Here is a 15,296-nt window from a genome sequence, read left to right as displayed (position 1 = left end):
CAGAGTAAATAGAAAATGTAATCAAATGATAAAAATATTAGTCGACTCAAAATACAGCCAAAAAGTTTCAGACGCAATGAACAAACTGAGTCATTAAATTCAAACAGGGGAGCACAATAGAAAAAAATCAACACAGTGCTACATAACAAATAACACAAATTCAATTCAAATTTGCGTAATCTAGGAAACACAGTACACAGCAAAATCTTATTCCTCCTACCTGCCACCTGTATCTTAAAAGCCAACTTCTCAGCGCCAGCCTCACAGATGTACTCTCCAGCATCCTTCTTCTCCACGCTGTCGATCACCAGCTGGCGATTCTTGCCTTTTGACTCTGCGTGGATTGTCTTGCTGGAGGTCAGCAGTTTGCCATCCTTGAACCATTTCACCTCTGTCTTGGTGTCAGCTACCTCACAGCTTAAAATGGTTTTCTGAGAGACGGTGGCTTTCACTTCCCTCTGGACTGACTCCTTGTTGGAGAAGGCTGACTTGGTTTGAATCTCTGGAAAGGTAATGATGGAAAATGTTACGGCATTGTAACACCAATCATTTTAGCACATTCTAACAACCAAAGTAACCAGAAAAACACAGAGACTAAATGTGCAGTATAGCTGAGGCCAGCAAACAAAACAGCCAAGAAAACAAGACCAAAAATATCAAACACAAATCCACCAGTTTCACACTGCAAATGCTTTTTATCTCTATAAAAAAACAAGATTGCATCAGACTTGATCACCGCTAAATATTTTTTCCATGACTGAAAAGCTCTGTTGAGCCGTATGTGTATTGTGGAATCAGTATGAGTGACAACCTTTAACATTTCTATATTTCTAAATATTGTCATACCAGTGAGAACTGTCACTATTTTCACTTTGTGTATTTAATACAGTCTAGCTGTAACTGAATTAGGCAATCAACAAAACTAAAATGTGTATTTCAGTTGAGCGTCTACAACTGAGATGTTCTAATGAAATAATCTCGATTTGGTAGTTATTAAATTTAATGCATTCTCCTTACCTTCCACATGTATTTTAAAGGCCAACTTCTCAGCCCCAGCCTCACAGATGTACTGTCCAGCATCCTTCTTCTCCACACTATCGATCACCAGCTGGCGACTCTTGCCTTTTGACTCTGCATGGATCGTCTTGGTGGAGGTCAGCAGCTTTCCATCCTTGTACCATTTCACCTCTGTCTTGGTGTCAGCTACCTCACAGCTCAGAGTGGCCTTCTGGGAGAGAGAAGCTTTCACATCCTTCTGGACTGACTCCTTGTTGAAGAATGCAGACTGGACCTGCGTGTCTGTGGAGGAGACCATGAATATGGATGACAAAAACTTTTTCCCTGCCCACCGATATGTTAACATCTGGAATAACTGTTGAGTACATCAATCAAGAGAAAATCTCTTGTCTGGTCCTTGAACCTACCTGCCACTTTGAGTGTGAAGAGCAACTTCTCAGTCCCAGCCTCACAGGTGTACTCTCCAGCATCCTTCTTCTCCACGCTATCGATCACCAGCTGGCGACTCTTGCCCTTCAACTCTGCATGGATTGTCTTGCTAGAAGTGAGGAGCTTGCCATCCTTGTACCATTTCACCTCTGTCTTGGAATCAGAAACCTCACAGCTCAGAGTGGCTTTCTGGGAGAGAGTGGCTTTCACCTCCTTCTGGACTGACTCCTTGTTGAAGAATGCTGACTGGGGCTCTGATGGAAGAGTCACACAGTGAAAGCATCAGATGCTATTCATTCAGATCTTAAAAATAAGCACTAAATAAGAACTATTATTATTTTGAAAATCCCCTTCCCTTACCTGCCACCTGCATTTTAAAAGCCAGTTTCTCAGTCCCAGCCTCACAGATGTACTCTCCAGCATCCTTCTTCTCCACACTATCGATCACCAGCTGGCGACTCTTGCCTTTTGATTCTGCATGGATTGTCCTACTGGAGGTCAGCAGCTTTCCATCCTTGTACCATTTCACCTCTGTCTTGGTGTCAGCTACCTCACAGCTCAGAGTGGCCTTCTGGGAGAGAGAAGCTTTCACATCCTTCTGGACTGACTCCTTGTTGAAGAATGCAGACTGGACCTGCGTGTCTGTGGAGGAGACCATGAATATGGATGACAAAAACTTTTTCCCTGCCCACCGATATGTTAACATCTGGAATAACTGTTGAGTACATCAATCAAGAGAAAATCTCTTGTCTGGTCCTTGAACCTACCTGCCACTTTGAGTGTGAAGAGCAACTTCTCAGTCCCAGCCTCACAGGTGTACTCTCCAGCATCCTTCTTCTCCACGCTATCGATCACCAGCTGGCGACTCTTGCCCTTCAACTCTGCATGGATTGTCTTGCTAGAAGTGAGGAGCTTGCCATCCTTGTACCATTTCACCTCTGTCTTGGAATCAGAAACCTCACAGCTCAGAGTGGCTTTCTGGGAGAGAGTGGCTTTCACCTCCTTCTGGACTGACTCCTTGTTGAAGAATGCTGACTGGGGCTCTGATGGAAGAGTCACACAGTGAAAGCATCAGATGCTATTCATTCAGATCTTAAAAATAAGCACTAAATAAGAACTATTATTATTTTGAAAATCCCCTTCCCTTACCTGCCACCTGCATTTTAAAAGCCAGTTTCTCAGTCCCAGCCTCACAGATGTACTCTCCAGCATCCTTCTTCTCCACACTATCGATCACCAGCTGGCGACTCTTGCCTTTTGATTCTGCATGGATTGTCCTACTGGAGGTCAGTAGCTTGCCATCCTTGTACCATTTCACCTCTGTCTTGGTATCAGCTACCTCACAGCTTAAAATGGCTTTCTGGGAAAGAGTGGCTTTCACCTCCTTCTGGACTGACTCCTTGTTGGAGAAGGCTGACTGGGCCTCTGAGCATAACATCAATGAGAAATAGTGTTGCTATGAGCACTGTTTAAGACTGCCAATGACTGAAACATATTAGAGACATATAACTGACACATTCTTCAGGCCATCTTAAGTATGTGAACATGATGATGATTCTAAATCTTTAAAAATTATAGTGTTTATTATCAAAGGAAAATCTCATCAACTTAAAATCACAAAATCACAAAATTGATACTACAAACTGAAAATATTTGTTAAATTCTATTTATCAATTATTCAATCAAGTAGTCCTACCTGACACGGATATCTTGAAGACCAGCTTATCTCCTCCAGCTTCACAGGTATATTCTCCAGCATCACTCTTCTCCACCTTTTCAATCACCAGCTGACGAGTATTGCCTTTTGCTTCTGAGTATATGGTCCTACTGGATACCAACAGCTTGCCGTCTTTATACCATTTCACCTCTGTCTTGCTATCAGACACACTGCAACTGAGAGTTGCTTTCTGGGACAGAGTGGCTTTCACCTCCTTCTGGACTGACTCCTTGTTGGAAAAGGCAGCTAGGGCTTGAGTTTCTGAGATGAAAATAAGGTAAAGAAATTTATATCTGTGATGTGCAGTCAAATGTTGAATAGTACTACAAAAGCATCAAAGGCTTACCTTTTATCTTGACCTGGAATGTGACTTTGTCTGCTGCCGTCTCACAGGAATAATGTCCTTCGTCACTTTTCTTGGCATTCTTGATGACGAGTTTCCTTTGAGTCCCTTTGGAGATGATGGTCGTTCTTTGGTCCTCAGTGATCTCCACCTGGTCTTTTCTCCACACGACGACTGCACTAGCGAGAGATACCTCACAGCTTAGCTCAAGATCTCCTTTAAGGGAGGATGACAGTCCCATGGGGCCTCTGGCCTTGTTCAGAAACTTGGCAGGTTCATCTTAGAGGAAAAGAGGTGGGAATTAAGTCCTGCACTTAAATAATGATGAAAATTTTCAAATTAATAAATATCTGTTGCAGAATTAAGAAAGTAGTACACATAAAATCATTATAGCATTAACTGAAATCTCTTTGAAAATGTATATTTTGGGGTTTGTTATCAGAGGAGCTCATGTTAGGAAGAGCTTGAAGTTGGTGTAACAGGACCGCAGTGGAGTTGACTACATGATGACAGATAACTTTCCTCTGTTTGATGGCTGATAACCATATGCTATTAGCCATCAGAGCAGGTCACATTCCAGTGTATCACATGGTCTGACACAAACTGTCTGCATGTGGGCTCGAGGCAGGACTTGTTGCACACACTGAGCCCAGCTCCTTTTATGAAATCCTCTCAGCACCACGCAGAACATGTTTAGTACTTGACATTTGGCAAAACACTTGTTTCACAGATCAATGACTTCAACACATTTTCAAAAACAATCAATAGCTAACAGATTGTAGATTCTGATCTGTGACAGAGTAAAACTGGAAACTGTACTTGTGTCAATGATTTTCATAAGTGTACCTTTAAGAGCGAGCTGCAGGGACATCCTGTCATCAGCTAAAACACACTCGTAGATGCCCACATCTTCCTCTGTAACATTATGCACTATCAGGATCCTCTTGCGGTCAGTGATCACATATTCATACTTCTTTCCCATTTTCACCTCCCGTCCGTTCTTCATCCAAACCACCTGAAGAACAAATATAGTACAGTACAGTACATGATAAAGTAAATGCTAGGGTTAAAAAAGTACTTTACCATACTACTCAAGTAGAACTACTGTTACTTTAGCCGTAACCAGTAGGAGTTTTTGTGTTGACAAGTACTCAATACAAAACTGTCTCTTTTCCAGACTATTCTGGGCAACATATAATATAGTTAGCATATAATCAATGTTAGTAAGTAAATGTGGCATGAAATGAACAACTTCAAACAAAATGCACAGATTCTTGGGCCAGGAGGTCACAGCTTTCTGGTGTCCTTTGCCATTTATCAATGCTATTAAAAGGGCAGTTAAGTGTAAGTGGAAATGATGCATGTTTCCATTGCAAACCTGTGTATCGTAATCCGACACCTCAGCAGTCAGCTGAGCAGTGGCTTGGGCACTGCAGGTCACTACCTCCATCACACCTGACTTGTTAGTGAACCTAACAGAAGGAGCTAAAAATACAGATGTCAGATTAGATTAGATTGCTTCTTAGGAAAAATACAGTAAATATCAATGGCCTCTAATTAAAAACAAAGAAAGCAAAGAAAGAGTCTGTCTACAAATCTAAATTTTAATACAGTAAAGTAGATATACTACAGTATATTAATATGATTTAAAGCATTTTCCCTACTGATAGTTTAACTGGCTATGATCAAGTGCATACCCTTCACAGACAGGATGCAACTGCTTTGTGAGCCTCCGCCCACAAACTTGACTTCAGCTCCATCCATTTCCATAGTCACAACACGGATGAGCAGAGTGTGCGTGTTCTTGGACCTGGTGATGAGGTAGTCAGCTCCACTGCGCAGGAGGCGGCCATTTAGAGACCAGAAGCCAGAACAAACGGCAGATAACTCAAGGGAGACAGAGAACTCCTCGCCAGAGGTTGCAGTGCTGTTCATCAGGCCTTTCCTGATTTCTGCGGTGGGTTCTGGAGGAAACAGGCAAACAAGACGTGAGAAAAGGACACCTGAATGTATACGAAAACAGCAGTTAGCCACGAATGACAAATGTCACAGAGACAACAGCCTTACCAAGGTAGAAGCTTCCAGGCACCTCCAGGTAGGGACTTTGGCCGAAGTCATTCATAGCAGAGATACGGAACTGGTAGCTGGCTTCTTCAGTGAAGTTGCAGATGGTGATCTCTGTTGAAAGAATTGTTTCTCCAGCATTGCACCTCTGCCATGTCTGAGCGCCAACCTTCCTCTTCTCCACAATGTAACCCTTGATGGGCACGGGGCGATCGCTGTCAGGAGGAGACCACTGAATGGTGATGGATGAGTCAGTCTTGTTCTGCACCACAGCATTGACTGGGGGATCGGGAGGATGTTTCCTTGCAGCTAGAACAGAGAGAGTGATGGTCAGATTAACAGGATGACCATGATGAGTATTGAGTGATTGCAGTATATCAAAAGAACAATTATAGATTATATATGTTTTTACAACCAGGGTTTTACTGTCACAGTTGGCAATTCTTGTCCATTATGATAAAATGAATTTGTTAATAAGACAACAATCAAATGAATGCAAGACAATTAAACAGAAAATATAATCACATATGTTTAGTGTTGTTAAATATACTTTGAAACTTAGGTGCCGACCCTAAACCGCAAGCATAAAATTTTAGAAGGACGTCCAACTGTTTAAAACAGCATTTGACCCAGGTGTCATGCTCACCAGTGACAGAGAATCGAGTGGAAGTTTTGCAGTCTCCAGCCACGAAGGCCACTTCCCCTGAGTCGTCTGCCTGGCAATCTCTAATGGTGAGTGTATATTGTCTTAGCACACAGGCAATGGAAATACGGGAATCTTCCTTCAGCTTCTCTCCATTGCGGGTCCAGTAGGCATCTGGGCAGGGATGCTCCAGCTCCACACAGAAGATGACGGTATCACTGACAGGAACTACTGTCCTCCGGGGCAGCTTCTTGGTAATATTGCCTGGAATTTGAGAATAAGTACATGTTACATTAAGAAAACTTGCTTATTAGCATAGTAGACTCACAAATTATAAAATTTCCAAGGAACAGAAATAATGTCACATTAATTACACTTGATAATGGCTTTACGGTATCCACTCAAAATATTTAATAATAATAATAATAAAGAACTAAAGAGAGAAAAAAAAATCAATACCCAGGACAGTGAGCTCAGCCACAGTGCGACTGCCCTCTTTCATCTCACAGATATAAACACCGTCATCGTTGGTGGTGACGTTGTGTATGGTGAGACGACGCAGGGTGCCCTGCTCCTCCATGCAATATTTGCAACTTTGCTGCAGCCTTGTTTCCTCCATGAACCAGTTGGCCTGCGTGGCACTGAGAGGCACCTCACACATCAGTGTGGCTGACGCTTTCTCCTGTACCTCCACATCCTGCAGCTTCCTCCTGAACGGCACCTTAGGCTCTGGCACAATGAAAGTTATAGAATATTCAGCTCACACAACCGTATTAATGGTTTTGCACATGTCTATGAACTACAAATATATATATATATATATGCAAAATATACCATATGAAACTAATTTTACCAGACTTTCTACTTTTGTTTCCCTGTGACCTCAACTGTAGTTCAGGATGGTAAAATTTTAAAGTCAAGTCAGAAAAGTCAGAAACTTGTTTACAAGCAAATCCATCATATTGGCCATTTAAACTGTGTAATTCTTTATGCAAGCAAGTGAAATAAAAGCTTGTTCATAGTCAACTGTGAACCCTTTCATGTTGAAGCTAAGACTTGGTTGTCTGGAAGGTAGGAAATCCAGCAAGTAGAAGTAAATTTCCAAAGTTAATGAGCTAAAATATGCAAAATACTGTGAGCCAACTAACAATGTAAAAAAAAGCTACTGAAAGTTGTTTATAATTAATGTGGACTAAAGGTTTCAATGCTCTCACTACACCCACTATTTCAATTAGGATGACAGAGTGCATCAATACGCTTCCCCTATTTCTGCGTTCTCAGATTTCTTACTGCGCTCTGCGGCCTCAGGCATCAAGTGTTGAAACATGTGGACCTCCAATTTTGAGTTATGGGTGCTGTCTACAGGGTTCCGTAAATCACTCAAAGTAACCACATAAAATAAAGGTAATATTTACATTTAGATATTTACAGTATTTCCTACAGTGTACGCTCCAAAGGACAAGTGGGCTGTTTTTGGCTTAACGGTTAAATATCAGTTTGAACAGAAATAATGGTCATAACGTTAGAAACAGTATGGCTGCTAAAATGAACCAGAGCCAAACAATAAGGACCAAATATTTACAGTCCTTATTTATTTTGTTCATTAGTATGTCCCAAAAAGGTGCTTTGTTAGTTTATCCTGTCAGTTGTTAAATGGTACATGATGAGTACAAAGTTTAGTGTGTATTTTGTTAAAAATGATTAACCATATTTTAACACATCCACTGTTGTCATACACTTCAATGAACTTCAATTCAGTGGCAGTAACTGTGTACTGTGCTTGTTGTTACCATTTCTTTTCTATTTATTATATTTTCCTTTTTATTCAGTGCGTGTTTATTTGTGTATTCATTGTAAAACTGATAAATGGTTGTGCAGCTACCAAAAGTTCAAAATTGTTTATATCTTTCAATTACAAACTCTATTTTTAAATCCAGCAAACTAACAAATTGCAAGCACCTACCAATGCAACACAGACACATTAATGGAACAGCCCACTGAATGGAGATTAACTACAAACATATATCTACAACGCTACAGTTTTCCTTGGGCCAATTTCTTTCCGAGGGAAGTCACACTAGCAGTGGTGCCAGTGTGCTCCAGTAAGTGAGTGACTATCTTAGCAACTGTGAACTACTCATCACCAGCAGAAAATAGATGCAACACAACACCTTCCTTCAGCGGATGAGCCAGGATTCAACCTTGTTGTGAAAAGCCACACACATTTTGAGAGGTTTAAATGAGGCTTCAGTGAAGTGATCTGAACCACATTTATGGTTCTGAAGTTTCCAACAAAGAGTTATACACAGCTTTTTATTGCTATTAAAGACACATGAATGAGCCACACCCTCTATACAGGGTGACATGTTCCTTCATTATGATGAATATGAGCACTGTTTATTTTGAGTAAATTACATATACACCATCCTGGCGTTTTAAATACTCAGTAGACCACCTAATGTGTATTAATCTGCAGCTCAAAATAGGCCCTAACAGATTTACGTCAAAACTAATTTACTTCTGTTTGAGTAATGTTAAACACCACAGTATCCAACCATTTAAGGACTATATTTACCCTTTTTTTTTTTTTTTAAATAAAACTATACATTTGTGACCTGTATTTAAAAAGTTATGTTTTCAGTAGGAACAAATGGGCTCATTGCCTTGGGCCTTTAGTGACACAGAAAGACAGTGTGTTCATTTTTTATTTTCATGGGGATTGCTGACACTAACAAAAATAAAAAATAAAACCAGCCTTATCATTTAACCCCTGTACATGTTAAGAATATGCTGTAAATACTGGAGATGACAGTCTAGAGTGTCAGACTTTAAAATGTTACATGTGCTGACAGATGATGAATTTAAATAATAAATTAGAGCTCAGTTCAAGAGGATTCTCTCAAATGTGATCTATAAAAAAAGTTAGTAATAGTGTTTTGCTGTCACTGAATACAGCATTTGCTTAAGATTTCGCCATTTTAAAGGCTTACCTTTGACTGTTACCAACACAGCACTGTAGGTCTGCCCGGCCATATTGGTTGCATTGCAGGTGTAGAGACCATTATCACTCTGCTTGCAGTACAGGATCTTGAGGATGAAGTTCTCAGCTTGGTCCTCATAAATGACATGCCTACGGCCCTCACTGATGTTCGTTCCATCCTTCCTCCAGATGATGTGGGGCTTAGGGTGACCCGTCACAAAGCAACTGAGTTTGGCGTGTTTGCCCTCAGTCACTGTGCAGGTACGGGTGAACACACCTTTGGGTAGCTTTGCAAGAGCAGACGCCCTCAGCTCATGTTCCAGACTCAGAGAACTCAAACCATCTGAGATGGCGGCTGTGGAGGAAGAAGAAACTGAGGAGCTGCTTTCTTCAGTGCGATAGACGGAGATGTCCTTCTTCATTTCCGCTTTTCGCTTTTGTAGGTGAGAGAGGAGGGATGTGTTCTTATCCGCAACCAGGTGGAGGGAATCCTGAGTGTCTACGACAAGAGCTGCAGCAGCGTGTGCACGGCCAACAGTGTTCTGAGCCCTGCAGGTGTAGGTGCCGCTGTCCAGGTTACGTACACTCTGGATCTTTAAGGTGCTGCTGTCGCTGTCAGAAACAATCCTGATGCGGTTCGTCTCCCCCAGGTAGCGGCCATCTTTTTCCCAGTCGAAGTTAGCCTCAGGGTAAGCTGCGACCCGGCAGTGGAAAACAACATCGCCTCCCAAACCCACACGTGCAGAGGTAGGCTTCACCATGAAAACAGGGGCCCTCTGTGCCATCTCTGTTGGCAGGGCCACTTTAACGGTTACAGCAGCATAAGCTTCCCCAACACTGTTTTTGGCCCGGCACATGTACTGCCCACTATCATCCAGCGTTAAGTCGTAGATGGTCAAGCGGTACACATCCCCATCCTCCACGGTCTTGAAGCGGCCCCCAGACATCAGCTTAAGCTTGTCCTTCTCCCAGGTGATCAGTGGGGTTGGGCTGCCCACGATAGTGCAGCTGAGTGTGGCATCTTTGCCTGCACACACCGAGAACGCCTTTGGGCGAGTGAGAAACCTGGGGGCTCCTCCAAATAAGTTTGGATCCATTGTTTGTTGCTATAATCAAAGGGGAAAATTAAAATACAATCAACATAATTAACAGGGAAGGAATTAGAAGAAATGCTAAATGCTAAAATAAAATGGATTTTTCATTTCTCAAAGCACTTACAATTGTTATCATAGCTGGTAATACGTAATAGTTGTAGTCAAATTTAAACACAAAAATTTGATGGTGTCTCTGATTCCAATTTGTGTAGGATTATGAGTTGTTGGGTCAGTAATTTTACATTACATCCTGACTTCTTATTAAATTACCCAAAAAAAACAACAACAACAAAAAAAAACACTCAAACCATTGTGAGATGTGAGAGTTTGCTATGTGTACTCCCCAATAAATACATTATGCTATGAAAATAGACATAAATCCGCAGTTCAGATGGACATATTCATAGCTGGCAGTTACAGTGTAAGTCATACCCCTGTCCTGGCCCAGAAGACATTCATTAGTACAAATACATAACTTCATGCCATGCAGCCTATTCGATGGGCAAGTAGTTTAATAACACAACAGCAGATAAATTCCCCTGTAACAAGGTCAAACAGAGCAGATATGTGCCTTTCAAAGACTGACATTTGCCAGCTTTGTCACCTCTGTCGCTTGAACTGCCTGTCCCAAAAATAACCTCAGCTGTCAGACCCCGTCTCTGTCCATTGCCATTTGTAGAAGCGACTGGGACATCAGCTGTTTGATAAAGCTCCCACTTCTGAAACATTTCTCGCAGTGTCTCATCATTTTTAAGAAAACGTCTTAAAAATGATGTTGGAATTCAGTTATGGTTCGTAAAACAGCGAAAACACCAGCTTTAATAACATAAAACCGAAAACTGGAAGTTGTAACCAACTCGCGTAAACTCAAAGCAGCAGTTGTAAACGGCAAAGCGTTACAGGTAGTATGTAGTTATAGTCCCAGTTTCAGTGGATATTATTTAAAACGCTTCTCTATCTTCGGAAAGGTTATCGATATAAGCATCAGTGTAAAATTAAGCATTAATTCTATTATATATTTTTAGCCTAACATTACTTTTTCACCTCGAGTCTTCAGCCACTCAGGTAAACCTGGCGTTGAATCATGTGGGCTTAAACTTCAGTTATGGCCGTCAAGGTTTCCGGATGATGCCCTATTCCAGTATTTGCGATAGAAATCCCAACCCCAAAAAAAAATGTCTTCTTTGTGCTCAAATATCCTTGAAATGGTTGTAAATCCAGGATGGTGGAACATCCCCCCCAGTCTCCTGTGGTGGGCGGTTGACTAGACTTATTTTTTCTTTCTTCTCCGGTACCTCATGATGCCATTGCCAAATAGCTGACGTGCCTATTTTGGCGCAGCCTCCTTTCCAAAATAGACTTGTCATTTACTGTGGAGATAGGAGATAGCCTGCCGGTGAGGTCGGGAGGGAGAGCAGACCGGCCTGCATGGCCTCTGCTGGGCTGCACACTGTTGCCGGCTTCACACAACAACTCGGACATTTAAGTCGTAAACAACTCACAGTTCTGATTACAGCCAAAGTGTTATCCACCTGCGGAGTGGAGGCTTTCAGCGGCAACAGGTCTACATAATGACAAATGCAATGAGCATACTAGATGGTGTAATTATACACCAAGTAACCACATTTTCTACATCCCGGACTTGTTACTTTTTGTTTGTTTTTATTTGTTTGTTTTCTGCTCTGAGGTCATAAGTTCAAATTTCCCAGATAGCCTACAACCCCCTTTCCCCTGCAGAAAAAAAAGCAGATACCGAAGAGAAAAACTGTGAATTTTCTTTTTAAATGTTATTCATTTATTCACTTACCACTTTTCTGTTCATTTGATCTCCCTAGATGACACAACAGAGGTCTGGTGTGGAAATGATTTTTGTTTTTATGGTATGGTAGGTTATGGATGGTATAAAGGTATTCAAATTTTAATATATTGAGTCTTAAAATACTGGAATCAGTCTATAAAAAATGCACTATGTGTATTATCAGTTGTAAAAATAACTCCCAGGTCTGCTTATAAAAACGCTTTTGAAAATTGTAATATCATTCTCCAAGGAGCTGTAGAGAATGTATTATTTATGTTGTTCTGAGTCAAAATACACAGCTATTTCAGACAATAACTTATGTACACTGTAGATAAGGCTGCTTGACAATTGATGACTTCAGACTTAACACAAGCCCACAAAAAGGACTTTTGAGCCTTTTCTGTCTGTGCAGTTCTGTGACCTGTAAATCAATCTCTTGTCCCCTCTACCTGTATCTTATGAACTTCTGGCTCAAGTTACCACAGGGTGTAGAGGAAGGTGAGCTTCAGGATGAGGCAAATTAAAAATAAAGTGGTTCAATGAGAGAATTTTCAAAAAATAATTACACTGCAGTCTTTTGAAATCTGTGATCATAGCCTGTTTACTCTTTTGTCTTTTTGTTCACTGTTGTTTAAGCAGAATGTTTAAGCTCCCCTCTCTCATTGAAAATATCTCCTGAGTTAGACTGGGAAATCCCTGCCATCCATGTGTATGTCTACAGCATGTGTTGAGCTTTTATTTTGATTGAATGTAATAAACGTGATTGGGCTAAGCGGAGTGGTTAGCTGAACTTGCCACAGAGCTTGTGGCACGTTGTGTTCCACAACCGCCACTGTGACAGCTGCTTTACAGCTGTCCATAATTAAGTTATGACTCCATACAGCAAAAAAATAATACAGTGATGTGTTAAATGTATCTCCCATGACATCTTCACAATGATGAAAATGCTTAGCAGTTATTCAGCATGACATAAGTATTCTTAGCAGGGCATCTGTGTGCCCCTTTCTGTTATGCTCTAGTTTATCACAGATTTAAAGACATAATTATATTTCTGGAATATAATGTTTATAGCATCTAGAACAAGGGGTAGCCAGTCTTACCCCTTCCTAACCTATTCTTTGGCTCCTGTGGCATCCAATCATCCAGTGTGGGCTTTCCCCCAGTGCCAGTGAGTGACAGCAGCAGGTCGCCTGGACCCTGATTTAAACTTCCCGAAACTCTAGCAGATGGTAATCCAGCGTTGCTGCTTGCCCCTGCTTCATCCTCTCCTGGCTACTGTGCTTGGTTTCCATGCTCCTGAAAGAATACTGAAATATGAAAAGAAACTATCTAAATTTAGATTTTGACTTACCTCCAATTGTTTTTCTCCTCCTCTGGTCTTTCTGTAGTCTACTGTTCTTGATGTCCACTCAGTTAATAGCATGAAAACACATCATGGATGGTACTTCCACAGCCTTTCGCCAGAACTCACTCTGACGGCACCTGGGGCACAAAACAAGAAGGAAGCAGAGAGGCACACAACACCTATCTATGCTTTCAGCAACTATAGAGTTGGATAAAGTCCCAAGTAAAACTTTTCTTAGCGATGAGACAATATTCACAAAATGAATGCAATGTATACTCTGCAATATCTGACCTCATGGCTTTCCAGCTGACCTCTCAGCCATTTCAAGAATAAGGTCATGGCTGTATCATGTTCACAGTCGAAAGACATGGGTGTTACCTCAAAAGAACATTTACATAGCAGATGACAAGTGAGACAAACGTCAGTTGTACCCAGGACAGATAGCCAAGAGTGAACAGCAGATGGCACACATGTGCCTTAAAAGGTTTAGGGAGAGTTCAACAATAATATTAACCAACTGGGGGAAAAAATAGATGAGGCTAAATAGTGCGTCACAAAATAGAAACATGTGGTGTTTATTTACAATGCAGATACCATTTACAGTTGTGCCAGAATAAGGACAACAGGGTTAACACAGGACAATGAGGGGTTGACACATAAAATTAAACCCAAGGTTACAAAATGACTTTTTCAAAATGTTAAAGCGAGGGAACCAATCATTAAAACTAATACATATAACAAAGTATACCTTGGGTACCTTAAGATTTACAGTGCCCTTGCACCACCAATCAGCTTTTATTAAAAAGTGCAAATCAAATCGAGTGCCCTAATGTTTGCTGTTCACACCAAGGATTGGACAACAGGACAAGAATGTGTTAAATCTGGTATACACAGGGGAAAAGATGCAGCACAAAAAAATACAGATGTTTTTTGAATTGGATGTAAGAGTGTGAACAAGTCTTGCATAGGTCTGTTTCAAGCCACCATGTAATGCTTGATTACTTCCTCCTCTGTGAAGATTTGTGCCAGTAAGTAAACACAATGTAATCAACATATGACAGTACATCTGGACAGTGTATTAGTGACACATTTGATATTAAAGATATTAATAATCTATTTCATCTATCTATCTACTTTCTAGTAGCACAGAAGATCTATTCAATCACCACAGTTTCAAGGTGGGGACCTACAATAAATAAGTGTTTTTTTTTTTAAGTTGACCTTTTGGATATAAACTGCCATCACTTCATCCTTTTATCTTATGGCCAAAAAACATGTTTTGTCAGGTTACAGTGGCCTTGACATTTGACCACAAAATTCTTTTCACTTCATCCTTGAGTCCAAGTGAACGTTTCTGCCCGATGTAATGAAATTCCCTCAAAGCATTCCTGAGATATCAAAGTCACAAGAATGGAACAGATGGACAGACAAGCATAATGCCTTTAGCCACATATGTCACCAGCATGGAGACATAAAAACATATTTTTTTATACCAGTGATTGGGTTTCAGGTAGACACTGGTCACTAGTCAGAAAAGTTTGGAACAAATGGTCCAGGTTATGCTTTTTCATGCAACTTGCATTGCTCTTTACCTCAGTGGCCAGAAAGGAGCATCTCAGACATAACTTACAGGGCCCTTCTTCTGTTGAATACACAAAAACATTAGTTATTAACATGCACCTACAATCACTGTTTTAAAAACGGCATCATGTCATGCTGTTGGTGGTGCTAGATGCACTGTCAAAAGTTCATCAAACCCATCATAATTCATCCGCTAAGGACCATGAATGTCTGTATCCAATTTCATGGCAATCCATTCAATACTTACAACAATAAATTGTTGAGCAGCCTCAAGTTTTCTTGAGT

At 40.9% G+C, this 15,296-nt stretch overlaps 1 protein-coding gene across 8 annotated transcripts in view; it reads right to left on the bottom strand.

Moving 5' to 3' along the window:
* Positions 1-11,599, bottom strand: part of obscnb (obscurin, cytoskeletal calmodulin and titin-interacting RhoGEF b) — a 53,183-nt gene extending 41,584 nt beyond the window's left edge. For 3 of the 8 annotated variants that reach the window (XM_041055051.1, XM_041055052.1, XM_041055054.1), the window contains exons 1-16: positions 11,332-11,595; positions 9,204-10,299; positions 6,673-6,942; positions 6,217-6,477; positions 5,574-5,879; positions 5,204-5,470; positions 4,885-4,991; positions 4,353-4,521; positions 3,510-3,785; positions 3,143-3,424; positions 2,596-2,871; positions 2,214-2,489; positions 1,807-2,088; positions 1,425-1,700; positions 1,018-1,299; positions 221-502 (exon numbers count right to left, since the gene is read on the bottom strand). In XM_041055051.1, coding sequence (XP_040910985.1) covers positions 221-502; positions 1,018-1,299; positions 1,425-1,700; positions 1,807-2,088; positions 2,214-2,489; positions 2,596-2,871; positions 3,143-3,424; positions 3,510-3,785; positions 4,353-4,521; positions 4,885-4,991; positions 5,204-5,470; positions 5,574-5,879; positions 6,217-6,477; positions 6,673-6,942; positions 9,204-10,290 — 4,699 coding nt within the window. In that variant the 5' untranslated portion in view covers positions 10,291-10,299; positions 11,332-11,595. Of the gene's footprint in view, positions 1-220; positions 503-1,017; positions 1,300-1,424; positions 1,701-1,806; positions 2,089-2,213; positions 2,490-2,595; positions 2,872-3,142; positions 3,425-3,509; positions 3,786-4,352; positions 4,522-4,884; positions 4,992-5,203; positions 5,471-5,573; positions 5,880-6,216; positions 6,478-6,672; positions 6,943-9,203; positions 10,300-11,331 lie in introns of all 8 variants that reach the window. The other 5 variants (XM_041055046.1, XM_041055047.1, XM_041055049.1 and 2 more) reach the window with 3 other exon arrangements.
* Positions 11,600-15,296: the final 3,697 nt, after the last annotated feature.

The sequence above is a fragment of the Toxotes jaculatrix genome, chromosome 14 (assembly GCF_017976425.1).
Source record: "Toxotes jaculatrix isolate fToxJac2 chromosome 14, fToxJac2.pri, whole genome shotgun sequence".
Classification (NCBI taxonomy): Eukaryota; Metazoa; Chordata; class Actinopteri; family Toxotidae; genus Toxotes; species Toxotes jaculatrix.
This window is presented reverse-complemented; position numbering and strand designations above follow the sequence as displayed.